The following is a 27,499-nucleotide window of genomic DNA, read 5'->3' as shown; positions in this document are numbered from 1 at the left end:
CCTGTGTGCAAAATCTTTCTCTATCACTGCTTGTATCTTTCTAACTAATGGGGTAAAATCAGACTAAGAGCCCACAAACCTGAACTGTGATTTTTGAGCTCCTTGCTGATGCTCAGCCAATACAATTGCAGGTGATGCATTAAGAGGTCATTTAACTAATGAACAATAGACTCATTTACCCAGAGGCCTCCTTATGACTTTATTGATACCTGGCTCTTTAGAGGCCCATTGGCCCCTTTGAGACTAAAGTGAGGACATATGATCTGTTGTCCCAGATGCAATAGGGGACATCCATTGACTGTTAGGATCAATGCAGCATGTCTCACTTGTCAACTCATACTTCCTCACTTGTTTCAAGGTGGCTAGCTGAATCATGACATACTAACAGAGAAGGAGGGGAGTCTACAGTCATGATGATTTAGCTCTATGGAAACACTGTAGTCCCTGAGTTTTAATTTAAATTGTTTGAAAGAGGTGGACGGATTGAGAAATGGGTAATTTGGAGGCCATGTCAACACCTCAAACTTGTTGTTGTGCTCCTCAAACCATTTCTGAACCATTTTTGCTTTGTGGCATATTATCCTGCTGAAAGAGGCCACAGTTGTCGGCGAATGTGATTTCCATGAAAGAGCAATACTTAGGTACGTGGTGCGTGTCAAAGTAATATCCACATGGATGCCAAGACCAAAGCTTTCCCAGCAGAACATTGGCCAAAGTATAACACTGTCTACCTGCTTGGCCTCTTTCCATAGTCGCTTTGGTGCCATGTGTTCTTCAGAAAAGCGCCACAAACACACACATCATCTACATGATGCAAAATGAAAATGTAAATGTCAGACCAGGGCACCTTCTTCCATTCCTCTTTCCAGTTTCCGTGAGTGATGCTCACGTGCCCATTGCTCGTGCATCCACCAGTGGACAGGGGTCAGCATGGGCACCCTCATTGATCTGCGGCTTACAAATGTGTATTCTGACATCTTTCCATCAGAATCAGAATTAACCTTTATGGTGATTTGAGCTACAGTAGCTTGTCTGTTGCATTACACCACACAAGCCAGACTTTGCTCCCTACCTCCATTACTGCGCCTTGGCCACTCATGACCCTGTCGCTGGTTCACCACTGTTTCTTTGTTAGACCACTGCAAACTGGGAACACCCCACATGAGCTGCAGTTTTGGACCTTATGCTTGTATGTTTTTTCTGCTTCTTACACATCAACTTTGAGGACAAATTGTTCTCTTCCTCCATAAATATATGTCACCCACCCAAGCTGACACAATTTCTTTTTACCTAATCTTTTTGTTGAAAGATTTGGTAAAAAGTTAAAGCATATTTTTTATAATATATTGACAGACCCCTTTTCCTTTTATCACGTGTCATGTAGCCTCATACTGATAGTTCAATACTGCCACTGAGTCAGTCTTAATGGGGTCAACTGTGCTATTTATTTTACCACTTGAAATCCTACAGTGTGAGGTTACTGAAAAGTGTCTTCATATGGGAAAGAGAAGTTAGAAGGAGAGAAATTGTATTTTGATCTGCTCAAGGATCAGGTCAGGTGTTGGGGAAAAACAACAACACAGCAAAAACAGATGGTGAACTAAAAAAATAAAACACTTTAGAGGCCAGATAAAGTTCATCCACCACTTTGAGCTGTTGTTCACCTTAATCACTTGAAGTTCCTTATGCCAGTAACGTCTATAATCTTTTAAATCTTTTGTATATATATCATTTCTATTAATGAAAACTTAAAAGCTATGTGGATGTTGATAAATATCCATTTTCTGGGCTGACATTACATGTGAAATTCTGTTTATTGTTTAATACCTTCTCATAGTATGAAGTCAGAGCTTGTTTTCAGGCCAGCTGGCTCACTGTCTTGGCTCACCTGTCTGATGTAACTCATTGTAACACCTGACTTCACTGTGCAACCATATGGTACTCGTGTATGTGCGTGAGTAAATCCTGAGCCAATATCAAAACGCACACGTGTTAAAATATGGCTCATATTATACTTGTGTAAGTGAGGAGGTCTACGGTCAGCATTCTCTTTCTATTTGTAGGTATTTATAGTCATTGTGATGGACTGTGTGTATCTCAAAGAAATGCTTGGAGAAAGGCCTGGAGAAAAGGTCAGGGGAGAGTGTACGTGTTTTTGCATGGGAATGAATGCGTTTAAGCAGTTATGAATCCATTTGTGTGCTGTATCATTTTGACACATGTAGCATATGAGGCAACCTTGCCCTTAGAGAGAAGGTAAGCTTATGTGTTTTGTCAAGCTGCAAATTTGTTGAGATTTCAGGGTTAGTGCTTTGTGACTCAGCTTGGCCCTGAGGAGAAAAGACGACGGGCCAGTTAACCAGTGCAGATTATATATTCTGCCTCATGCAGCCTAAAAAGAAAAAATATTCTTAAAGATATTGCATTATAGTTGTTGCATGACTACAAGTTCTTGGGAGTTATTTGTTCTTATTGTTTTTTAGTGTAGATGACCCTAAGTAAAACCATGCTGGTGAATGAGTTCTCAGCTTATCCTTGCTTGAAATCACTTTTTATGCGAGTTTGTTGAATACGGCTATATTATATATAATGTAACATTGCACAATCTGAATGCTTATCCTCTCTAGAAATGTTTAATTTTACACATGAATGAGTTCAACTTTAGCTTACAAAATCTGGTATATGTTGTAGAAACCAATGAACACACGCATGTGCATTATTTAGCAGCCCATTAGGTAGAAACCTCAGATGTCTAAGCACATCATAGCTGGAGAAAGTGATGGATGAATGTGCTGCACTCTTCAATTAACTGTAACTTCGGTCGTTGCTGTGCTTTTTGGAAGTCGAATTTCCCAGAGGAACCCACCCGAGGGATTAATAAAGTTCTATCTTATCTTATCTTATCTTATCTTATCTTATCTTATCTTAATTGCTTCAAGCAATGCTTTTATTTTCTTTCTTTTAAATATCCCAGAATAGAAATTATCTACTCAATAACATGATTGTGTGAAAGTTATTTTTATGCTGCCTTCACTGGTATATCAGTTCTGGTTTATAGCTACTTCCATTTATTCCTCACTCTCATCTCTAATGTCACATTTGTAAATTTGCAAATACTTCTGTCTTATGCCTGCTTGTATATGTAAGGCCTGCAAATGTCTCTGTGTTTGTGTCCCTCTTTGCCCTGTATGAAATGTTACATCTGCCTGTTTAAATGGCACTGACTTCACTCAGACACACTTTTGGGTTCTCATGTCTACTTTAATACAAAAAAAACAAACAAACAAAAAAAAGGCAACAGAAACAATAACACAATATAACCACACAAACACCCAAATGTACTGACATGGCACACACGTGGCACGAGCCATACAGCCTTTTTTTCTCTTCTTGCCTTGTCTGTTTTTCTTGACACATACCTGCTCACACAGAGCGTGGCTGGGCAAGTCTGTCTGTGTTAAAGCTTAGGTCTGCTTGGTTTAAAGTGAGTCTCACTCAGCAGCAGCTCAGCATCTCCATCAAAATCAATACAGAGAATTGGTGTACTGAATTCTCAGGGAAAGTTAGAATATGGCAGTGTGTCTGCAGGTGCGCACGTACGTGTGCGTGGGTCAGGAGACATGGTATTGAGCCCAAGAGGCAGGAGTGACGAGAGTAAGCTTACTGAATGCCATAATGGATTCCCGTTCACACTCCTCTCTGCCCTTACTCTCGCTCTCCTTTTTCTTCTTTCCCCACCTCCTCAGACTCCTGTCTTAAAACCTTAAGCTGTCTAATCTGCTATCCTCACACTCATCTCTTTTTCTCCTCTCATGCCTCCCATCTTGGTCCTGCCTCTCACTCCTTTTGTCCTTCGCCTTGTTTGACTTATATGTCCAATGTAAAGTGCCAGAAACGTCTTCATCCTTTGTTGATAGAGGTATGTTCTTCTTCAGAGGCCTCTTTTGTGCCTGGATTAAAACATTCGAATACATTACAAGTGGCTCATTTATCAAGACCTACCATAGATGTTCCCAGGACAAAGAGCAAAGCCTTCCATTAAAGGCCACTTTTAAGAAAATAGCAGCCCTTTAGTTCATCATTCCACGAGGGCCTCTTTAGACACCGAGTGTCTCTAATATGTCTGACAGTTATCTGATGATACTTTAAATGATTCCTGTGGGAAAACTGTTACTGCAGCAACAGCAGGAGATAAGATAAAAAGAACACATTAGGTCAAGAGTGTTTACATCCTTGTAATAGGTAGATAAAATAACACGTTTAAATAAATATGCTGAAAAAACAAGACCTGACAAGATTTACTTGCTTTCATGCAGCCTCTAACTGATTTGAGGTTCCCCAGATTTTAGTTATAGTCAACATAATGATTTATTGCTATACAGAAATGGGCAATGACTTATCTGTTTAATAAGTCTTAAGAAGTCTTATGCTAAGTTCTAAGTTAAGCCTCAGTTAGGGCTGCTCGATTATGGCAAAAATGATAATCACGATTATTTTCACTGAAATTGAGATCTCGATTATTTGACGATATTTATTTAACAATAACAATGTGTTGAATAATGACTTTAAAGCTTGTCAAAAAATAATATAAAATAGTGTGCAAATACTGATAACAGTGCAAATGTTTGCAATATAAAAAATAAATGAAAAATGTAAACATCTATGTTTAGTGAACTTTGCAGTGTTGCTCTGTGGTGCAGCTACGACACTGTACCAAAGTTTACACACTATGTCTACTTGATCCACGTCTGACTCCGCAAACCCATAATGTTTCCACACCACTGAAGTTTTTTTTACCTCTTTTCAACCAACGGCAGTCACTCTCCTCTCCAAATAACTTCTGCTTAGCTTTCCGAGCTTCCCTCGGGTCCTCTTAATTGTTGTGACACGTGTTCGAAATGCGGAGAGGTGCGCTCGATTTGCCACACGGAGCAGCGCGAGAGTAAAGCACGAGGGAGGGGCTAATAATCGGCTCAGTCATTTTTAATGATCGTTGAAAGCCCAGATCGTAATCGAGATTAAAATTCGATTAATTGAGCAGCCCTACCCTCAGTATCACCATATTTGCATTAGTGGGAAATTTGACTCTTGTATATGCTGTATGTGTTATATGTTATGTATGTTTCAGCAAAAAGGCATAAGGATACAAATTTTTACATTAAAACATTCTCTGATAAATATTGTTTATACAAGACTATGGATCAATTTTAACACAACTACTTTCATGTTTTTGTCTGTTAGCACAATTTACCAAAAAAACCCCAAAACTACTGATGGATATATTAGTGGCTTTTTTAAAAGTCATGTTTTGGGTGTTTGTATTTGTTATTTGAGCCGCTTTTGAAATGCTTCTGTATCTAAAGATAGAGACGTCATCCAAACAGTGTTTTCAGGGAAAAAAAAGAAGAACACTATAGGAGAGCAGTTTAGTGTTTTGCTGACGGTTGTGTTCTCTAACACTTTCTCATTTAACACTAATTAAATGCACTACATGAGGAAGAGCATCTGTGTCAACCTTTGGGAATTTAAGCCTGGCATCATTTGAGTTTGGAAGCTTCCAGTCGACAGTGCACCGGGCAGAGGATCAGACTTAAAGGATTTCACAATGAACATTTCCTCACTGGCCATGGTGGAATTTGAGGGTGTTGCTCTGAATATCCTCCAGGTTTGTCTCGCAGAAAATGTACATATTGGTTTCTTAAGCTGAAAGTGAAAATCAATGCATCAAGGCTTCCTGGAAGAGAACTTGAGATATAGCTTCCTAGAGTCATATTCAGATGTCTTAATGTGGCGCCTGAAGTTTGTGCGGTTGTAAAAAGTGGATGGGCCATTTGTGGGCAGCCAATGTATAGTTCACGACTGCAGCAGACTTTTTCATTATTGTTCTCTATCTCTTTCAATGTGTCTGCTTTCTGCTCATACAAACCTGAGGGACATTACCATTTTAAAAGATGTGTGTACCAACCACAATATTTTCACTTGCTGGCCTTCAGGATTAACCTTATGTTCTGGTACTCAGTATCTGCAGGTGGGCATTGGTGGTAACACTTCCCCAAAACACTTTGGCACTGCCCAGACATGCACTTCTGAGATCTGTGATCAGGACCATTGCTACAGCAGTCCTGACCTGTACTGCCATGTTGCCCTGGCGACCCAGCTCCAGATGTCTCTCTCTGCAGGACTCCATAGTAACACGCCATCCTAGCTGGCAACAAACCTACCCTGCACTAATCACTGATAGCACAGAAGCTGTGGGGTAGATGGACTGTCAGCAGGGTGAGCAGAAAGTGTTATGAAGTATTAGGGTTTATCTGTAGATTCAGTTTGCTAGTTAGAACAGGCTGTATCACCCAGGTTGTAATCAATTTTACTTTTTCTGTTGCCAAATCTGTTTTTATTCCAAAGGGACTGGTGTAAAGTGGAACATTCAGGCCAGGCAGAATGGAAATCCATTGATTATCATATTGTCCCAAATGAAAAGTAACACTGATTTTGATTCTGTGAGGATTAGAAACATATTGAACCGAACACTTGAAGGGATACACTGAATGTGCTTTGAATGTACTAGTACTGTGATATTTGAACAATGATAATGAAAAAAGAGACCCTTTTAAGTGAGCTCTGTCTGGATTCATTATACTATCACAAATAGAGTCAGAAATATGTTGAGCTTAGTGACATTTTTCAAAGCTTTCAGCTCAGGAGGAGCTTTGGTAATGGACATTCCTTTATTAGATTTTCAGCCACTTCACAGACACTCTATGAAGCTTTTTGAATGATCGTGTTCAAAAAGATCTCTGTTTAGCAACATTTTGAAATACTGCATAATTGGGCTTGCAGCCTTCCATTGTCAAAAAATCTGAAATGTCACCCTTTTTTCTTCCTTATGTCAACTTAAAGTTGAGATTAATTCTGCAGTTGTGTTATACAGTGGCTTGCAAAAGTATTCGGCCCCCTTGAACCTTTCCACATTTTGTCACATTACAGCCACAAACATGAATTAATTTTATTGGAATTCCAGGTGAAAGACCAATACAAAGTGGTGTACACGTGAGAAGTGGAACGAAAATCATACATGATTCCAAACATTTTTTACAAATAAATAACTGCAAAGTGGGGTGTGCGTAATTATTCAGCCTCCTTTGGTCTGAGTGCAGTCAGTTGCCCATAGACATTGCCTGATGAGTGCTAATGACTAAATAGAGTGCACCTGTGTGTAATCTAATATCAGTACAAATACAGCTGCTCTGTGACGGCCTCAGAGGTTGTCTAAGAGAATATTGGGAGCAACAACACCATGAAGTCCAAAGAACACACCAGACAGGTCAGGGATAAAGTTGTTGAGAAATTTAAAGCAGGCTTAGGCTACAAAAATATTTCCCAAGCCTTGAACATCCCATGTTCAAGCGATCATTCAGAAATGGAAGGAGTATGACACAACTGTAAACCTACCAAGACAAGGCCGTCCACCTAAACTCACAGGCCGAACAAGGAGAGCGCTGATCAGAAATGCAGCCAAGAGGCCCATGGTGACTCTGGACGAGCTGCAGAGATCTACAGCTCAGGTGGGGGAATCTGTCCATAGGACAACTATTAGTCGTGCACTGCACAATGTTGGCCTTTATGGAAGAGTGGCGAGAAGAAAGCCATTGTTAACAGAAAACCATAAGTCCCGTTTGCAGTTTGCCACAAGCCATGTGGGGGACACAGCAAACATGTGGAAGAAGGTGCTCTGATCAGATGAGACCAAAATGGAACTTTTTGGGCAAAATGCAAAAGGCTACGTGTGGTGGAAAACTAACACTGCGCATCACTCTGAACACACCATCCCCACTATCAAATATGGTGGTGGCAGCATCACGCTCTGGGGGTGCTTCTCTTCAGCAGGGACAGGGAAGCTGGTCAGAGTTGATGGGAAGATGGATGGAGCCAAATACAGGGCAATCTTGGAAGAAAACCTCTTGGAGTCTGCAAAAGACTTGAGACTGGGGCGGAGGTTCACCTTCCAGCAGGACAACGACCCTAAACATAAAGCCAGGGCAACAATGGAAAGGTTTAAAACAAAACATATCCATGTGTTAGAATGGCCCAGTCAAAGTCCAGATCTAAATCCAATCGAGAATCTGTGGCAAGATCTGAAAACTGCTGTTCACAAACACTGTCCATCTAATCTGACTGAGCTGGAGCTGTTTTCTGTGTTATTTGGTGTGTTTTATAAACAGGGAATACCAACATTTTCCTCTTTTGCTATGGGTTAACACTACACAGATACCTTTCAAAGTGATTAATGTATTTCTTCATTAAATCTCACAGCAAAATTACTAAGCAAATTATGTTTTCTATTGCACTTCTTATAAAGAAGGTTAAAAGACAATATTTGCTGCAGAGCAGTGCCCAGCAGCTGGAACTGCTCTAGTGTTTTGCTCAAGGACAATTTATCAAAGTGAATGCTTGCCAAAACACAAGCTTGAATTTGAATCCTCTTGAACTTGTATAATGCATGCACACATAAACACACAAACACACACGGGAGAGAGCGAGAAATGTAATTCCATCTTTCACATGGAATTATACTGAAACTCCAATCCTAACCTCTATTACTACTCATTTAACGTTTACCAGCCTTAACCAGTAACCCACCTTCACCCAAGCCATGCCTTTGTGGTAAGATTTAGTGGCCCTCATTTTTTTTCCTGAAATGATAAGCCATTCCCCTCATACAAAAAGATTTTCTGTAAGTCCACAGAGCATAAAAAATGTAAGTCCACACACAGTTACTATAACTCTCACTGAAGTCTTTTTCAGTATCAGCGTCCAGGGTGTGGGAGGGCAGGAATGGGTGTGGGAGGGCAGCAACCCCTGACGGGAGGTCCAAAGCCAGCATTCAGCTTAAGTGCAGTGACTGTCTTTCATACAAATAGCACAGGCTGCACACTTACAGCTGTTATATCAGCAGTTATATAGTTAAAGCATCAGCAAGCACCAAACACACACACAGATTTCCATGCTATAAGGCAGCTCGAGGCCTTTCTGTGGTTTTGACATGGGCTCTTGTGATGTGAAACAGTATGCCAGCTAGCTGGGTGGGAGGATAGAGATGTGTTCTTATACGCCTCAGTAAGGCTGTAATCCGTGAATCACACTGTGTGTGTGTGTCTGTGTGTGCGCGTTTCATGAGGTAAACAAATGACAGCTTCTGTTAAGGTAAACCGATATCAAAACATGATCTCAGAGTATGCTTGTACTTCAATACTTATTCAAAGACAATAAAGGACAGGGCAATGAAAAAAAAACAAAACAATGAAAAGATTAGAAATACTTATTTTTAGAAATGCCATCTGTTTATAGAGCATCAATTTCCTTAAACATCCTTTGTTGTAAAGGTGAACCAGGAATTATTGCTATGAGTATTTCAGATAAATAAAGTAAACACAAACAACAGAGTGATGATGGAAACACTTTTCTTTATAGCTGTATGTTTCTGTTCGTCCAACTAAGTAAGCCTTCCTTTTAAAACAGCGCTTCTGCATATTCATACTGCCAAACATTAAATAACCCCAAGGCAGCTCTGAACAACAGCAGTCTTCTTGGCACCTTAAATAGTTGAGGGGTTAAGTGTCCTGCTCAAGGGCACCCACACAGTTTTTTGGGAGGAGTGAGTTCTGTTTCTGTCTCTGTTGAGAATTTGAAAAGGATATCTTTCAAGCTTGTGGTTCCTTACTTATGGGTATTGATTTTTTCATGCATATTTTGTTTTACTTGTGCATAAAAAACCCAGTGCTGTGCTTCAGTTCAGTGCTATAATTCAATGTGGATGCTGCTGAATCGTGTCAACACATGTACTTAAAGAAATGCTAAAAAATAATGTAAATTAATACATAATAATGTGTAACAATCCATTTTTTTAAATGATTAATTTCATAAAATTATATTATTAATAACCATTAATCAGCCTTGTGAGCCTTGATGTTTACTTTATATAAGCTGAAAGCAGAAATGAATTGTAAAACTTGTAACACTCTTCTTCTCTGTTTTATTCAAACTTTTGTTTTCTCTTACTTTTAGATTATTTAGAATTTTATGCTTTTCAAAAAAAATCTTTATTAAAAGACAACATTTTACCATGGGAATGTCGATCAAAGAACGGGTTAGATATCAATAGAGGGTAGGTGGTTGTGCTGAAATGGTGATTTGGAAGAGCAAAAGGAGAGAGAAAGCAATACACGCAACAACAAAAAAAAGAAGAAGAAAAAAAATGCTGCAGAAAGATCAGAGGCATGCAGAAGCTACTGGGTGTGACTTGAATAGTAATATTCCAAGAGACAAAAAGCAGTGTGAAGGGGCAGAGGGATGAGCGTAGTTTGACTTTTTCCCTTAGTTACAAGCAGAAAAAGAGAAGGAAGAGTAGCAGAAATCCATTACCAATGTTATCTAATGACTGCAGTTTCTGTTTCTGGATATTATGAGTTGCTTGGCCCCATGATGATTAATTATGGAAACTGCAGTTAATATGATGTCTGTAACTGCACTTCTAGTGTTGGTAATCATACTGTACCACATACTGTAACAGCATTTCCTTGATTTTCTTTCCTACTTTTGTCTGGACTTATATTTGCTACCTGGACTGAAGTGAGCCTAGAATGTAGACATTTGTAGAATGAATTAGTTCTGTCTAATGTAGCACAACAGAAACTCTACATGATGAACTGAACCATTCCTTAAGGGAAGGTATACTGAGATTGTAAAAGAAACAGCAGCTCATCTGTAATCACTCAACCGATGATTCTCTGTTTTTGTTTTTTCTATTTATGTCTATAACCTTTTCAGATCTATAGCTCTGGGATTTATCTTCTGATTCCACTTATGGAGATGCACTTTTCATTTTCAAAAGTGGGACTGCTTTCTCTTAAATAGCTACATGTAAGTTCAAATGAGTAGGAGGAGAAAATCATATGCACCGTGTGTTGTGATGTGTCATGACAAAAACTGTTTAATATTACATGAGTGACACCAGGGTGCTTCCTCTGAAATGAGCTGAAGTGAAATATATGAACACTTAAACCAAGTTAGCAGCAATCTATCATTCACTGTATGGTTTTCTGATGTCGTTTTACAGTGCCCAATAATACAAATGCAAATAAAGCTCACCAATTGCCTAAGTGTATTTTTTCCCCAGACACCTGAAAGCCACACTCTTGGAGAAGACACGTGTTTAAGTTTAAAGAATCACAAGCAGAGATTTGTCTCTTTTTTTTTGTCAGATCTCAAATGTTAGTCGGAAACAGAACAATCGGAAATCTTGCAGTCTGAGCTTGTAGCATAAAATATGACACCAGTGAATTAGGGAGATCAAAAAGGCATGTTGAATGTCTGCCCAATTTGGACTGTCTCTTGTCTTGACAATGAAATGCCAAAAAAATCTAACCACAAAGGCCTCAAATGATTACAACTGCAGAGATCTCAACACAAGCAAGGCAATTCTTTTAAATTAATCCTGCATCCGAGCTCTTAGATCTTACAATCTTAAAAGATGTTTTGTATTTTCTGTGAAACAACACATGACCTATTGCACCATGTCATTATTTACTTAAAAAATAATCCAAAATACAGAAGCAGTGTCTGGAAAAACTAAGTATACTCCATGATTCAGTAGCTTTTTTCTAACCACTTCTAGCAGCAATATCTTGAAGTAACATGTTTCTGTATAACTTTATTGGTCTCTCACTCTAACCCTTAATTATTTTCTTTTTCAGCCAGTCTGTTACAGATTTGCTTGTGTGCTTGGACGCTTTGGCCTCACATCCGACTCTAGAATAATTTGGTATACAGAGGGGTTTATAGTTAACTCATTTACTGCACGGTTTTGAGCTACTAGTTGCAAAACAAGTTTAAATCTTCACCTCTGTATCACCATGCATGATAGCTAGTATGTGGTGTTTGTGCTGATATGCTGTTTTTGCTTTTTGCCAAAAGTGTGGCTGTGCAATATGGCCAGACTTCTCTGATCATGGAGTGAATCTGCTGGGTTATCCCTCTTGGGACGACCGGCAACTTTCTTGAATGTTTTCCTGTTTCTCACTGTAGCATGATAGGTATGATAGACTTCAAATTGTTTGGAAATGTTCTTATAAACCTTCCCAAACTGGTCCGCGGTAGCAATTGCTTCTTTAAAATCATTGCTGATGATTGCTTTTCTACCCAATTTTAAGACCTCCTGAGGAGTGGTTTTATGCTTTATTAAATATTTTATTATATTCTTTTTGCTCTGGTACTTAAATCTTTAGACTTTCACACAGTTTGTAATTTCTTTTTACCATTACAGCGCATATTGAGAGCTTTTTGATTTCATCTGTTATCTCGATCAGCCTGACTCACTCTAGTTTATTTGTGTTTCATATCTTGTGATACTCTTGAACTTTAACGGAGGAATGAAAAGTCTTTCAAATAATATTGCCTTATTTTGTGTTTTGATGATGGTGTTGAAGTGTTCTGTCAAACACAATGGACCAAAGTCTCCATAGGTGTTCAGATGGGTGGAGATGTGGTGACTGTGAAGGCGAAGCATTGTTCACATAATTTACAGACTCATCAAACCATTCAGTGACCCCTAGTGCCCTATAGATGGGTGTAGAAGTGTTTCATCATTGAACAAAAGTGATCACTCAGAGCTACTTTGTATGGGTTGGCAGTGACCCTTCCCTCTAAGGGGCAAACCTGACCCAAATCATGACTGTAAAATGCAACATGTAGCATAACAGAGCTGAGGGTTTCATTAAATTGATCACTTATCTATATATTCACTTTACCAGACAAAAAAAATATCTATATATTTATATTTATCTTTCCAAGCTCCTTAGACTATATATTTAGTGTTTAATAAGTATAAATATATAACTCCAATGCACATTTTCCCTCTTCGTGTTGATATACACAGCCTCTTTTGTATGTCTGAGTAAGGTTAATGTGAAATTTTAATTTAATTAATCTACAATGGAATAAATGTTGAATTAGGATCTGAATATCAAAGGACATGGTTTATTATCTGCAGTGTATGTAAGTCATAAGGTCAACTATGTGGGGCACCCACTGATGTTTACTTTATCCCATACATAGTGAGGTTTGACTCTGGAATGTTAAGATATGTCGCAGTCATATGTTTCCACTGCATTCATGTAAAGCAGTTTTTTTTAACGTGCATTCTGTTGACAGTTTTATTTCAAGTATTTATGTCAGAAGGAACATTCTTCATGGCCATACCTTTCTAGCCTACCTTAATGCTTCCCTGAACTCATCCATACACACAGAAGACAAAAGTCACCTTTCTTTCATCTGTTCAGCTGGCTTGTGAAGTAAAAAAGGTGATTTCCATAGGCTCTCTACAGTTGACTGGGCAAGTGGGAAGGCATTTTTATTAAAGGTGTTTTCCCATTTTCACATGCAGATGAAGAATTTGAGACACTACAAGATGTTAGGTGTGTGTGTGTGTGTGTGTGTGTGTGTTTGTGTGTGTGTGTGTGTTTGTGTGGATGCATGGATGGAGGGAGCTCCATCTGTGTGGGGACACACATCATTCAGCATGCCACCATCTGAAGCAGAACATTGGGGAAATTTTAATCAAGGCTCTCAGTGAGCCTTGTGGGCTAGCAGAGGTGAATGTGTGTGTGTGCATGTGCGTAAGTGGGCACAGGTATATTTGAAATAGCGTCTGGGGTATTGTGATGAAACATTAAGACTTCTGCCTGTGATAAAGAAGCAAATAGTCCTGTGTGACCCAAGAGTGGCTTCTTGGGAGAAAAAGAATAGAGTACTGTGGCTGGCTGTTTAAAATAGTTACAAGATATATGCATGTTTGGGGACCTCTATCTTGCCCACCAGTTTAAACTACAACCAATTTTCAGTCTCACGAGTTTCCACTGACCTTCCTTTTTCCTTGTGATATGGTTTAGTTTAAAAAAAAAAAATCCTTGTGCAGTTTTAATTCTCCCTTTATCTGAAAAAAAGATATAAATTTGGCAAAAATGCTGTCATGACATACCGTCCCATTTTGTTCCCACATTGTTGTTTAGAACCAGCTTTTCTTGTGCCATTTGCCAGATTTGGATTAGGACACACATACAAAAAAAAAGAAAGAAATGCATTTAGCAGTATTTTAGTAGGAGTGTCAGTTTGGGGAACTGCAGTAACTGCAACAGCACTTAAGAAAACATGCATGAAGATAAACTACAAAGGTCGAAGCTTTAATCTGTTTCCAGGCCCACTTGAAGATAAACTAGAGAGAGTTTGGCCTTTACACTCCTTACTGTTAGTTGCTTTCAGTGCCATCACTTAAATGTGTCACTGCCTACAGTGAGAATGGTGCTCTTATAGCATAGTTGTAGCACATTTATGCTCCAATATAATTCTGAAAGTGGCGTTTAGTTTACACACTGCTTTTCACAGATAAACACTCTCCAGCAAGGCTTTGAATGTGATGTCACATCATGCCAAAACGCACCATTTACATGGTCACCACCAACAGGCAGCCTGTGGCACAGAACCTCTCCCGATTGTGATTAGGGATCATTCTATAGAACATACTACATTACTGACAGCATCCCTCTAAATCTGCAGTCTCACAAAGTTTCACGGCCACTTTTACAACATCCTTACCAGTTTCATCATGTGTTGCTTCATGAGATATTTGAGCCCACTTCACTTTGCCACACAGGTGACAGTAATCAGGCCTGGATGAGGCTGGTGAAAATGAACACAGCTTTCCAAAAATTGTGGTTAATTACAGTTATTCATGTTTTAATTCATGATTTAACTGAGGGGGCAATTACTTTTTCACACAGGGACACGTATGTTTGGATAACTTTTTTTAAAAAACCTTAATCAATGAAATTATCATTTAGAAAAAAATCACTTTGTATGTACTTGGGTTCCCTTTGCCCAATATGAAAATGTATTCAATGATCTGAAACATGTAAGTGTGACAAATATGCAATAAAAAAAAATCTATAATCAGCATTCCATCATAAGAATTAAAAGTGAGTGAATTGTTACCTGTGAGTTGGTACAATCAGTGCCACATTCATACGTTTGTTGGAAATACTAATTCCTGAAGTTCTCCTATCCACGTTTATTTGAAATAAATAATTTCTCCATTAGTGTTCTATTATACTTTGGATGTTGTGTTCTTTATTTTTTCAAAGCCATTTTAGCATACATAAATATTTGATTGCCTACCACAGCAGTGTAAAAGCTTCAGCCTTGAAAAGACATCTGAATATCAAATGCAGATTTATTACATACTAATTGTTGTGCAGTACTCTCAGCTTTGCATTTGAATGCTAGGTACCCTTAGAACTTAACTTAAAAACATTTTTCAGCAGATGTCTCTCAGTATGTGAAATAAACACCATTAGACTGTAGCCATTCTCTTACAACCTTCTGTCTTAGAAACTCCCGGCAACAGTCCGGTGACCCTCTATGTCAAACCTAATGCTAAATGTGCACTCAATGCTTTAAAATATCACAACAAGGATTTCTGAATATGTGTGTGATTGACTGAAAGTGAGAAGAACTTTTTTAGCCTTTTTTTCTTTTTCATTTAAACTGTTTGTGTGGACAAACAAGAAGTCGTGCTGGAGCCAAATCCAGAAACAGACACTCAGCACCATCCTAACAAACAGTTCGTACTTAAATAATTATCTGTACCACCAGAAACAACATACGGCTGATGAGTTTATATTGCTAAAGCTAGGTATTCTTAGTCATTTACTGACAGAGTGCAGAGTGATGTGGGTCATGCACCTGCTGAAATACATGAATTGTAAAAGTATAGGATAGTCATTTTGTTAAATGAGTTCAGTAAAACCCTTGAATGTAAAAATGTGCAAGTGTGCAAAAAAACACATCAATGCAAAAGTGACCCTTATTATGCATCCACAACAGTGTTGGTCAAGTTACTTGAAAAAAGTAATCAGTAACTAATTACTGATTACTTCCCCCAAAAGTAATCCCGTTACTTTACTGATTACTTATTTTCAAACGTAATTAATTACTTAGTTACTTAGTTACGTTTTAAAAACACGATTTACAACCTGAATAGGTGATAAAGCGATAGATCTTTCAGCCCAATTCTACTTTTTCTGCATAATCCATCATACAAAATGTAATCAAATGGAAAAGTCCCTTTTTAAAACTTGTTTTATTAGTTTTAACCTTTTAACTTTATGCATCAAGCAAAAATTTAATTATATGCAACATTCTCTGACTGGAAGAAATTTGTTTAATATTTACCCTACCCGCCTACCCTACTCCTGTAAAGCAGGACTGCGGAAGGCAGAGGTTTACCCTAGTGCAGGTGTGCCGCAGCGGTCAGTGGAAGAATCCGCGAGTTTCTCTGTGAGTTTCCCATTACGTCGTAGCGCACTCGTGCTTGCTTGGAAGTTTAGGGGTTTTTTTCGCTGTAAAAAGAAGTTTTCTTCCCACGCACAACGGACGCTAATGTTTTTGTCACTTTTTATGGAATCAAACTCAAAATAAGGCCAGTACTTCCACGCTTTAAACACTGCACACTCACACTCTCTCCCACACTCGATATATGATCCACTGTTGATCTGCACACAGCTGTTGTCACAAACGTCGCACTTGCTTACGTCACTGTCATGAGACATTCTCGCAAAAAAATCACGGTTTTAGTAACGCAGCGACGCAGCGTTCCTATGGTAAAGTAACGGTAATCTAATTACCGTTTTTGCAATAGTAATCCCTTACTTTACTCGTTACTTGAAAAAAGTAATTGGATTACAGTAACGCGTTACTGCCCATCTCTGATCCACAATACCACAAGCTATTAGCTGCAGAAAGTACCTTCAGGTATTTCATCTTCCTTTCCATTGAGCTCCGATAAAGATGTTCACCTTGACCCTTGCCCTGAGATGCATTTTTATCTTACTCTCAACTTACTCGAGTTAAGATTTCAGTCAAAGAGCATAGCCATCGTTATTAAAGAGTATGTCAAGGTCTACACTGCTGGGAACATTTTTTCCCTCTTTATCAGATTTATTTTAGTCCTTTTTAATCTCTCTCTAGGGAGCATGGAGTAAAGGGCTTTGACAAGGACTTTGAGTCTTAATGTGTAGTGCTCATCAAGTCTTTATTGCACTCTGAGAATTTTCACTACAGGTGTGCATCCATAGGACCACAGATTTAACCAATAGATACTAATATAAGAGTTTTCTTGAAATGTATTTTTTTTTAAATATTGAATATGCTTCATAACTGATTGGTGACAATTTTCCTCCATTTGTTGTAATTAAAAGGCTGAAAAAGATGCAAAACCACCCAAAATGGGCTCAAACGCCAGTTAACACAAATTACTGCTTTTTTTTTTTTAATTTCTTATGCACTTGGGCATATACAAGTTGAACTTGAACATATGCACATGCATAAACAAAATACAATTACTCTTCCCTCGATGTTGCCAACAGGAATAATTTGCAAGCTGTGCTATTATTTTTCACTACTCTGGTTTTGTGCAATTAACATTTTGAGATGGCCCTTATCCATGCTCAGCCTCATCTCAGTCAGCTGTGCAGGAGACAAGACACTGCTTCTGTGGACCTCACAGCAAATGAGACACTTCTCCCACAGAAAACTAAAATTAAAAAATAAATAAATAAATGAATACATAAAATTAAAAAAAATTGAATTTTCAACTTTCCAGTCGATCCAGGTGTACTTTTTTCTAAGCAGCAGTATGCATAATAATGATCTCCCACTGGCGCAAACTCTTTACTCTGTGCTTTATGAACTTTTACTCATCCAGAATGGAGGTATCCAAACTTGGAAGTTTTGATACCTCCTTCACTACCGTCTTATTAACTCGTGCTCTGTTGGTGCTAACCTCCTACCCCCTGCTGTCTGTATTAATTATGCTCCTCTGTGGATCAGGGAGGATTTATTAGATAGAGAAAGGCTTAGGGTTGCTGGCATTTTGCTTATTAATGATGATCATGATAATCCCCTTTTCTACTAGACTGGGATTTAGTACCTGAGGAGATGATGCCCGTTTTCGTACTGTTAGCAGTAGATTACTGTTAACCCCTATATTTTGTGGTTGTCCCGTGTTCAGTGCCTCCTGTCTTTATCCCCTTTGTTTTATTCATTATTTTAGATACTGATGAGACCTCCTCCTGCTTTAATTCTTCTTCCTCTGTCGCTACTATTTCTTCTTCCGTAACTTCTTCCTTCTCATACTTTCTCATTTCATTTCAAGGGGTGCTTTCACTTCATTCCACAACACCTGTCATTTTCCTTCCTTTCTGCAACCTTATTTTACTCCTCGTTATCTTTGACAGGCGACACTTTATTACTTATTCTTCCACTCCTTTCTTTAATCTCTCCCCCCTGTCGTTTCATATAGACTTATTTTATCACTCTTCCCATTACAGTTTTATCTAACATGCAGATATAGAAGAGTCGGGACCTTTATTCCTCTTCCATTGACTTCTCATATTCCTCCATTGCTCTTGTTCATCCCTTTACTTTCTCCTCCCCTGTGCTTATTTAACAACGTCCTCTCAGTCATCCTCCCTTATTTTCACTGTCTTATTGTTTGTTTCCTTTCATTGATTTCTTCATCCTTTCAATGTCAGCCTTTCCTCTTCCTTTGTCACCCTTACATCTCTGTACATGCTCTTTTTCCCCCTACAGCTTCCCTTCATTTATTCCCTGCTCTTACTCTATTCTGCCTCTTGCTCTGTCCTTTCCCTGCCCCCACCCCATCCCCACCCACCGCTTCTTCATCCTTACCAGAAGTCCTTGCCACTGGGCCAAGCCTGCCTGTTTACATTGGCATAAATCTACCTCATCACACCATCACTTTACTCTCCTTTTTTCAACCGCTGCAATCCTTTTAGGCACCAGGCTCAACAATTAATAAAACTCAGCTATAAACTCTTTCATTTTATTCCAACCTCTTCTTTCCCCCTCGCTATTTTCTCAATGTCAAATGATGGTAAATGTTGGTGCCAGCTCTGACGTAATGGTACTACAGTTCTGTTCTCAAATCTAGCCTCCATCACATGGGGCTCTTCCAAAGAGATAAAGGGGACAAATATGAATTTTCTACAAAGATAGTATAGAGATTATGAAAATTAATTTAAAATACAAGACAGAATCAAATGCATCTCTGTAATGCGCCACAGACACAATGACCAGGGTGTTTAAAGATGTGGACCCTGTGTATGTAGCAGACCTGCTGAGGACTTATTCCCCTCTTCCTTTCCTTGTTCCTCTCTGATTACCTAATCAAGGATTTTAACTGTTACACACTTATTTTAAATCCAAAGGTCACCACTGTTTTGAGGTCGTAGCACCAAAACTTTGATTGAACAAGAGCCCAGGTCATCTGAATCAGTGGCTTGTCTTAAGTATCTGCTAAAAAAAAAATAATTATAGGTGAGTTTTTCCTTAAGCTTTTGGTCATAAGTGTTTGTGCAAATACACAAATTTTATTATTTTGCCTCTGTATGCCAACATGGTGAATTTTAAATCAAATAGTGTGGTTTTGATTGAAGTGCAGACTTGCAGCTTTAATTTGGGGTGGTTGTACATAGTACCCCTTTTTTTCACGAGCTAAAATAAATGTAAAAAGAAATTAACACAATTTTAAATATAAAGATTTAAAAAAAAAATCAGATTATCACTTTTTTTTTTAAGTCTACAACCCATAGACATCACCAAATGCTAGTGATGGCTACACTCTTATTGCAGTGTGTTTCCTCCCTTGAGATGCTCTGCCAGGCCTTCAACTGCCACCAGTTTGTGAGTCTTTCTGCATTCAGCTTATTATTTAATAACTGAAAAGAAAAGGCTATTGATTGAGATCAGATGACTGACGTGGGTATTGAAGGACATCCCATTTTTTTGCCCTGAGAAACTCTTGGGTTGATTTTGGAGTATGCGTTGGGTCGTTATTTATTTACACTGTAAACTACTGTTCGATCCGTTTTTCAACATTTGGCTGAATTTGAGCATTTCAGAATTAATAGTGCTATTTTTATCAGCAGTTGCATCATCGGTAAACACTTGTGATGTGGTTCCACTGGCAGCCATACATGCCCCTGCCATAACGTTTCCTCCACTGCAGATGATATGGTATGCTTCAGATCACAAAGTGTTCTTTTGCTTCTCTCATCTTAGATTTATCTTTTATCTTTATCAGGCAAAAATACAAAAAAAGTGTCTAAATATTTACAGACCTAAATGTATTTATGTATACTTGGCCACATGTTTGTATGTTGTATGTTGGGTTATGTACACTCAATTGTAATATCATAATATATATTTTATTGAAACTGTGAAGAACAGTCTATTTAAAAAAGTGCTATAGAAAAAGTTAGGAACTTGTATTTTCCCCTGATTCAGTCCCAGTAGAAGACACTTGCTTATTAGGTGAATGTGTAAACCACGGAGCCACTATTAAGGTACACCAAAATGATCAAGATTTTTCCACGGTAGACTTTTCAGCATGTCTCAACAGAGAAAGCAAAGATGTAACTGATGATATTAAAAGGCAAATATATACTGCTGAGCATTTCTTAGAATTCAAGTATCCGAGTGAATCATGACAGTGACCCAGACTCTAAAACTAGCTTATCTAGCCTACATATAATTGAGTAATGTTCAAAGTTTAATGCCTCTCCTGCCGTGATAAGCAGTATTAAAGGTGACCAACATTCCCCTTTCTCAGCTCAGTAAATTAAGATGTGGAATATTCAAGTTGCCTTTTTATCACCATCAATCATCTGTCTCATATTTACCTTTTGTGGATAGTGTAAGATTTTACAAATCCTTTAAGCGGCTTTGTTAATGCTTCAGCAGTGTTAACAAACTTTCTGCAAGGCAACTGGAAAACTGATAAGCCCACACACTACACTATCTGACATTCACTTTATGGGTTACAGCTAAGCTCAGTGGGACACACACACACACACACACACACACACACACACACACACACACACACACACACACACACACACACACACACACACACACAAAATAACTACACTATGCTCAGCTCTTCAACTCATTAGTCATGTAGAGCAGAAGCAGTTGACACTTTATACTCTTGTAATAAGGGAATAGGGCTCTGTGTGTGTCTGTGTGCGTGTGTGTGTGTGTGTGTGTGTGTGTGTGTGTGTGTGTGTGTGTGTGTGTGTGTGTGTGTGTGTGTGTGTGTGTGTACGAGTATGTTCCAGTGCTGGTGAGCATAAAGTAATTAGATTTAAGAAACACCTGCATCTCTTAGCTCTCCACATATACTGTAACTACACAAAGAGGTTGTGAAACAATGACATTACAAACCATTTGTATGTTACTTGTGGAAAATGGTCTTGTGCAACTCTATGGCACGCAAGTACATTGCTGATACTAGATTAATTCCATTTTTTTATTTGCTCCACTCAAGGTAACGCAACACAGACCAAGAATAAAAGGTCAACACAAGCATGGCACGATCTGAACAAATGAGTTAACTGCCTTCATCTGAATTTTTTTGCATGGTTTTGCATAAAGATCCCGAGGTTAATTCAGAGTGAGTGACACAGTAAGCCGTGGGCGTTGAAGTTACAGAAGACATCATGAGCTTTGGTATTCAAAAGACAGATGATAAAGAATTCACAAGCAGGAGACGAACAGAGGAGTCCTGTACTTGAGGTAGGGGAGATGGAGCGACCTTTTCAAACCACAGTTCTTCCACTGCCATTGTACCCTCATTTGTCATACTTTGCTGACTCTACTTTCAAATGACACGGATCAGCATCAGTCTCAGAAAGGGTATGGTCGAGTTTCACATTTGTAACGTTTCACTCTTGTGCTTTCAGACAATTTACATCCATGTTTTACTTCCTTACAAGCTGGTTACTGTAACTCTAATGGTAGGTAGACTTGGTTATAGTTGTTCAGGTTTTCATATGCCCTTAAATTTCCTGCTTCTGATCCAATGCAGTGGAGCTGAATGGAATTTTATTTGAGTATCTCAATATGTCGTTCTCAGTACCATTATAGTGACATGGCTCTTCATGGCTGAAACGGGGTCTATTTTTAGCTAAAAAATCTAAACAGCTTTGAAAAAGCTTGTAGTTTTTTTGTTTTGTTTTTTGTTTGCACAATGGCATGCAAAGTTATATTCACCTTGTTCAATATTGGGATCGAGGCCCTCGGTTCTACAGAGCTCATGGTAGTTTAATCAAAAAAAGTAATTTCTCTTAATATTCAAATTCAAATTTTATTTGTCACGTACACAGTCATACATAGTACGATATGTAGTGAAATGCTTGGACAACTGCTCGTGACCTAAAGAAAACAAAAAAGGAAAAGGCTATGAATAAGATAGGAAATAAATATTAAAAATTAAAAAGGGTAAATTTAACTAGGAAGGAATAAAATATAAATTGAGGTTAAAAATGAAATAACTGTACAACAAAATACACAATATAGAACTATATAAGAATGTATGAAGAAATATAAATAAATATATACACAATAACAGCAGCTGTACAAGTATTAACTGGAAATGAAGAATATAACGTCCAGTGTTGTGCAATCCACATTATGTCTTGTGCAGTGCAAATATGCTTAAAGTGATTTAAGTGATGAAGTGAAAACAATGTCCAGAATGTCCAGTGTGTGTGTAAGAACTATATGTGTGTGGAGAGGGTACACTCCATGAGGTTTCTGGGCGTGCAGATCTCTGATGACCTCTCCTGGACTGCAAATACTACGGCGGTGTTTAAAAAGGCCCAGCAGCGTCTCCACTTTCTGAGAGTGCTCAGGAGGAACAACCTGGAGGAGAGGCTGCTGGTGACATTTTACAGAGCCACCATAGAGAGCATCCTAACGTACGGCATAACAACATGGTATGCAGGGTGCTCAGCTGCGGACAGGAAAGTACTGCAGAGGGTCATCAACACAGCCCAGAAGATCACTGGCTGCTCTCTGCCCAGCCTGGAGGTCACTGCAAACTCTCGGTACCTCAGCAGAGCTGGCAATATCATCAAGGACCACTCTCACCCCAGCAACCAACTGTTTGAACTATTACCGTCAGGCCGACGGTACAGGTCACATAAAACCAGGACAAACAGATTCAGGGATAGCTTCTTTCCCAAAGCTATCACCGTAGTAAATAAGCACAAAAACAATTGAACCTATTCCATACTGTCACTGTCATTATATTATGCTGCTATTCATACTGTCATTATATTAATGCTGCTATCCTGTATATATTGTATATACTATTGTTTGAGTACTTATGATTGTTTTTTTGTACTTTTTATATTTTACATTTATATTTATTATTGAAACTTGCACCAAGGGAGTGGCACTCCAATTTCGTTGTACTCTGTACAATGACAATAAAGGCTATTCTATTCTATTCTGTGTGTGGGTCAGTATTGTGTGGTGGTGTGATTGAGAGACCGTATCACCTGCGGGAAGAAGCTCCTCCTCAGTCTCTCTGTGTTGGTCTTCAGGGAGCGGAATCGCTTTCCTGACCTCAACAGAGAGAACAGTCTGTTGTTGGGATGGCTGAGGTCCTTCACGATCTTCCTGGCCTTGGTCCAGCACCGCCTGCTGTAGATTGAGTGCAGGTCAGGGAGCTCGGAGCGGATGGTGCGCTCAGCTGATCGCACAACCCTCTGTACAGCTCGTCTGTCCTGCATGGTGCTGTTCCCGAACCAGGTTAAGATGTTTCCCGTCAGAATGCTCTCTATGGTGCACGAGTAAAAGTTCCTGAGCACCTTGGAGGGCAGTTGGAAGTCTCTCAAGCGTCTGAGGTGGTAGAGACGCTGACGGGCCTTTTTCACCACGGTGTTGATGTGACAGGACCATGACAGGTCCTGCGTGATGTGAACTCCGAGGTATTTGAAGCTGTCCACTCTCTCCACTGGGCACTCGTTGATGACAGGGGTCTGGTAGTTCCTCTCCTGCTTAGTGCTGAAGTCCACTATCAGCTCCTTTGTCTTACTGACGTTTAGAAGGAGGTTGTTCCTCTGGCACCAGTTCTCCAGATTCCTAATCTCCTTCAGGTAGGCCGTCTTGTTGTTATCAGAGATCAGGCCCACCACGACGGTGTCGTCAGCAAACTTGATGATGGTGGTGGAGCAGGTAGTGGCCACACAGTCATATGTGTACAAAGAGTACAGCAGGGGGCTCAGAACACACCCCTGGGGGGCTCCAGTGCTGAGAGTGGTGGAGGCTGAGACATGTCCGCCCATCCTTACTGGCTGTGGTCTGCCAGTTAGGAAGTTGGAGATCCACAGACACATAGATGAGCTGAGTCCCAGATGCTCCAGCTTGGTGGTGAGTGTGGAGGGAATAATGGTATTAAATGCAGAGCTGTAGTCTATGAAAAGCATTTTAACATAATTCCCCTTCTAGTGTCCAAGTGAGTGAGTGATGTGTGGAGGAGATGAGAGATGGCATCGTCTGTGGAACGATTTGGATGGTAAGCGAACTGTAGTGGGTCCAGTGTGTCTGGTAGTGAAGAAATGATGAAGTCTCTGACCAGGCGTTCAAAGCACTTCATCACTACTGAGGTGAGGGCTACAGGGCGATAGTCATTGAGAGAAGCAGGGTGGGATTTCTTCGAGACAGGAACAATGATGGACTCTTTGAAGCATGTGGGGATCACCGACTGAGATAAAGAGATGTTGAATATCTTAGTGAACACAGGAGCTAGCTGGTATGCACAGTCTCTTAGGATACGACCTGGGATGCAGTCTGGTCCTGCTGCTTTCCTGGTGTTCACTCTTTTGAAGGCTCTCCTTACTTCATGCTCGGAGATGACGAGCACGTTTCCGGTGCTGGCAGTATCTTCCTGTCTGCAGCCGTTAGCGCCGCTAGCACTAGCATTGTTGGAGTCCTTAGCTGCAGCCTCGAAGCAAGCATAGAAAGTGTTCAGCTCGTCTGCCAGAGTCACGGCCGCGTTCGTCATACCGGTTGTTGGTGCTTTATAGTCCGTTATTGTCCTTAGTCCCCGCCACAGGCTCCTAGAGTCACTCTGTTGGAGTTGTGACTCTAGTTTCCTCCCGTAGCGCTGCTTCGCCTCTTTCACCGCCCTCCGCACGTTATATGACGCGGCTTTGTACGGGTCCATGTCCCCCGTCGTGAGTCCCGTGTTGTAGGCAGCGGTGCGGGATCTCAGAGCGTCGCGGATGGTTTTATCCACCCACGGCTTCTGGTTGGGAAACGTTGTGATAGTCTTTGTCTCCACTGTATCATCCGCTAGTTTCCCAATGAATCCCACAACCGCTTCCGCAAACACGTTGACATCATCATCCGAGCTATTTCTGAACATGCCCCAGTCTGCGTCATCGAGTGCGTCCTGTAACGCGGCCACCGATTGATCCGTCCAGCGCGCGACCTTCCTCTGAACCGGAACTTCCTGTTTCAGCCTTTGTTTGTATTTTGGCATGAGGAAGATGGCGGCGTGATCAGATTTGCCAAACGGAGGGCGGGATTGTGCCTTGTAGCCGTCCTTGACTGTAGTGTAGCAGTGGTCCAGTGTCCTTTCACCTCTGGTGGGGCAGGTGATGTGTTGATAAAAGTTCGGCGCTGTGCGTTTGAGGTTGGCGCTATTAAAGTCCCCCATCACAATAAGCGCAGCGTCCCGGTGTTGTGTAATATATCTGAACTGATCGATAATTGCTATAACATCACATCCTTTTCAGGTAAAAGAAGTCTGAAACACTAGCTTGCCATCTCTCTCTCCCTCTCTCTTTCCCTCTGTCTCTCTTCATCTCTTTCTCACTCGGCCCTCAGCAGGGAAAGAAAATTGAATATGCTGAATGGGTTTGTTTGACCCTTTAAATAGAAACCTGTCAGACTAAACCAGCTTGTACACATACACAACCCAATAGGCACACACAGAGACTAGAAGATATATTAACCAGTTAGTGTGTGTTTGAGACTTTGTGTGCACGGGACCTGGAGAAAGTGCCTGAATTCTGCTGAGTGATGTGTCATTGTGTTAGTATAATAGTTGACTTTTTCCACATACTGATGTGCAGAAGATTATTGAGCCTCAAATGTCTCATCATGGTCTCCGGTGTGTGATTTGGTGGTGACACAGTTGGGGCTGCATGGTGATAGGCATCTCTAGATCCCAGACATTTACCAAACAAATCAGGCAGGTTAGATGTGATTCACTCATCAAATAAAGTAGGTGGGTGACATTCACTTAACAAAGCCTTTGGGCAAGACTTTAACAGCAGGAATGGCGGGTAACATTTGCTAATCAGGACACGTGTGTTACATTTATTAAAAAAGTGGCTATTTTGTAGCTGTTGAAACAACAGACATCAGGAATGCACACAGACCTTATTTACAACAGTACCATAACTACTTTAGATATGATTTAATAACATTCTTTTCAGACTTTTAATTTGTGTCAGTGGAGGGAAAAAAAGGAGGCTAGGAGAGACACGAGTGGAAAGCTATATTTCCATCTGGACTCCTTACAAATACTTGTAGTAGTTTCCTACAAATCTTCCTCAAATCTTTTTTTTTAATTAAACAAATAATTAAAATGTAATTTTCTAAAGTTTACGACTGACAAATTGGGACAAATTGCATCATTATTTAAATCAGATGAAAAGCATATGTTATTTTTGTTCCTGCTATGGGTATGAGAGTTGCTACTAGGAACATTAAATTATTTGGATTGCTAGCCCAGTTAACATCCACATTACCCATGGTGCTGATCAAAACCTGGAATGATGCTACTGGTATGATCTGTGTGTGTGTGTGTGTGTGTGTGTGTGTGTGTGTGTGTGTGTGTGTGTGTGAAGGAGAAAGAGGGGGAGAGGGAGAAAAGAGGAAGACAAAGTAACAAAGTTACATCTGTGGTTGGTCCACAAAGCACACAGAGGCCACTTTGTAAAGTAAAAGAATATGAAATAAGTAGTCTTACATATTGAAATATTAATGCTGTAAAATGAATTATTGAATAAAATCAACAATGGGAATAAACACTTTAATGGCCTCGATTTTTGTTTTCAAACCAACTACAATCAGTGTGCTCTTACTACATCCTCCTACCTGAGCAGCCAGAAAGAGAAGCCAGAAAGTGCAGACTTCCTAGAGATCACTCAAATAGCGACTGGCTAAATGGCAGTTAGAGCAAAGTCTGCCTTCAGCTACATTAGTTTTAATTTCCATCCATGATCAGAAAAACAGAGTGTGGCACAGTGCAATAAAATCATTTTTCTTAGCTCTAAAAACATAGCTATTATATACATTACAGTGGGTTATAGTTACCAACTGCTTTTCTAAAGGTTGCAGTAGTTCATCTTTACTGTGGTACGGTGTTGTGACTGTGTAATTAAAAAAATAATTTTAAGCTTGTTGTGACCTTGTTTCCCAGTGCAGACTGGAACCAGATATATATATTATATACATTACACAGACTGCTGTGCTATGTAGCTGCTCTGAGCTTCTGGTGATT

General features: G+C 39.7%; 2 protein-coding genes across 3 annotated transcripts in view; one reads left to right on the top strand and one right to left on the bottom strand.

The window, feature by feature from the left end:
- Nucleotides 1-27,499, top strand: part of LOC309708419 (zeta-sarcoglycan-like) — a 370,409-nt gene that overhangs the window by 41,890 nt on the left and 301,020 nt on the right. The gene's annotated exons all lie outside the window — the stretch shown is intronic.
- LOC309708639 (uncharacterized protein) overlaps nt 1-27,499 on the bottom strand; it is a gene marked incomplete at its 3' end in the record, with an annotated part of 227,642 nt that overhangs the window by 19,103 nt on the left and 181,040 nt on the right. Inside the window, exon 2 of the mRNA XM_082536867.1 lies at nt 24,763-25,519. Coding sequence (XP_082392993.1) covers nt 24,763-25,468 — 706 coding nt within the window. The 5' untranslated portion in view covers nt 25,469-25,519. The remainder of the gene's footprint in view (nt 1-24,762; nt 25,520-27,499) is intronic.

The sequence above is a fragment of the Aulonocara stuartgranti genome (genome assembly GCF_965226115.1).
Source record: "Aulonocara stuartgranti genome assembly, chromosome: 6".
Lineage (NCBI taxonomy): Eukaryota > Metazoa > Chordata > Actinopteri > Cichliformes > Cichlidae > Aulonocara > Aulonocara stuartgranti.
This window is presented reverse-complemented; position numbering and strand designations above follow the sequence as displayed.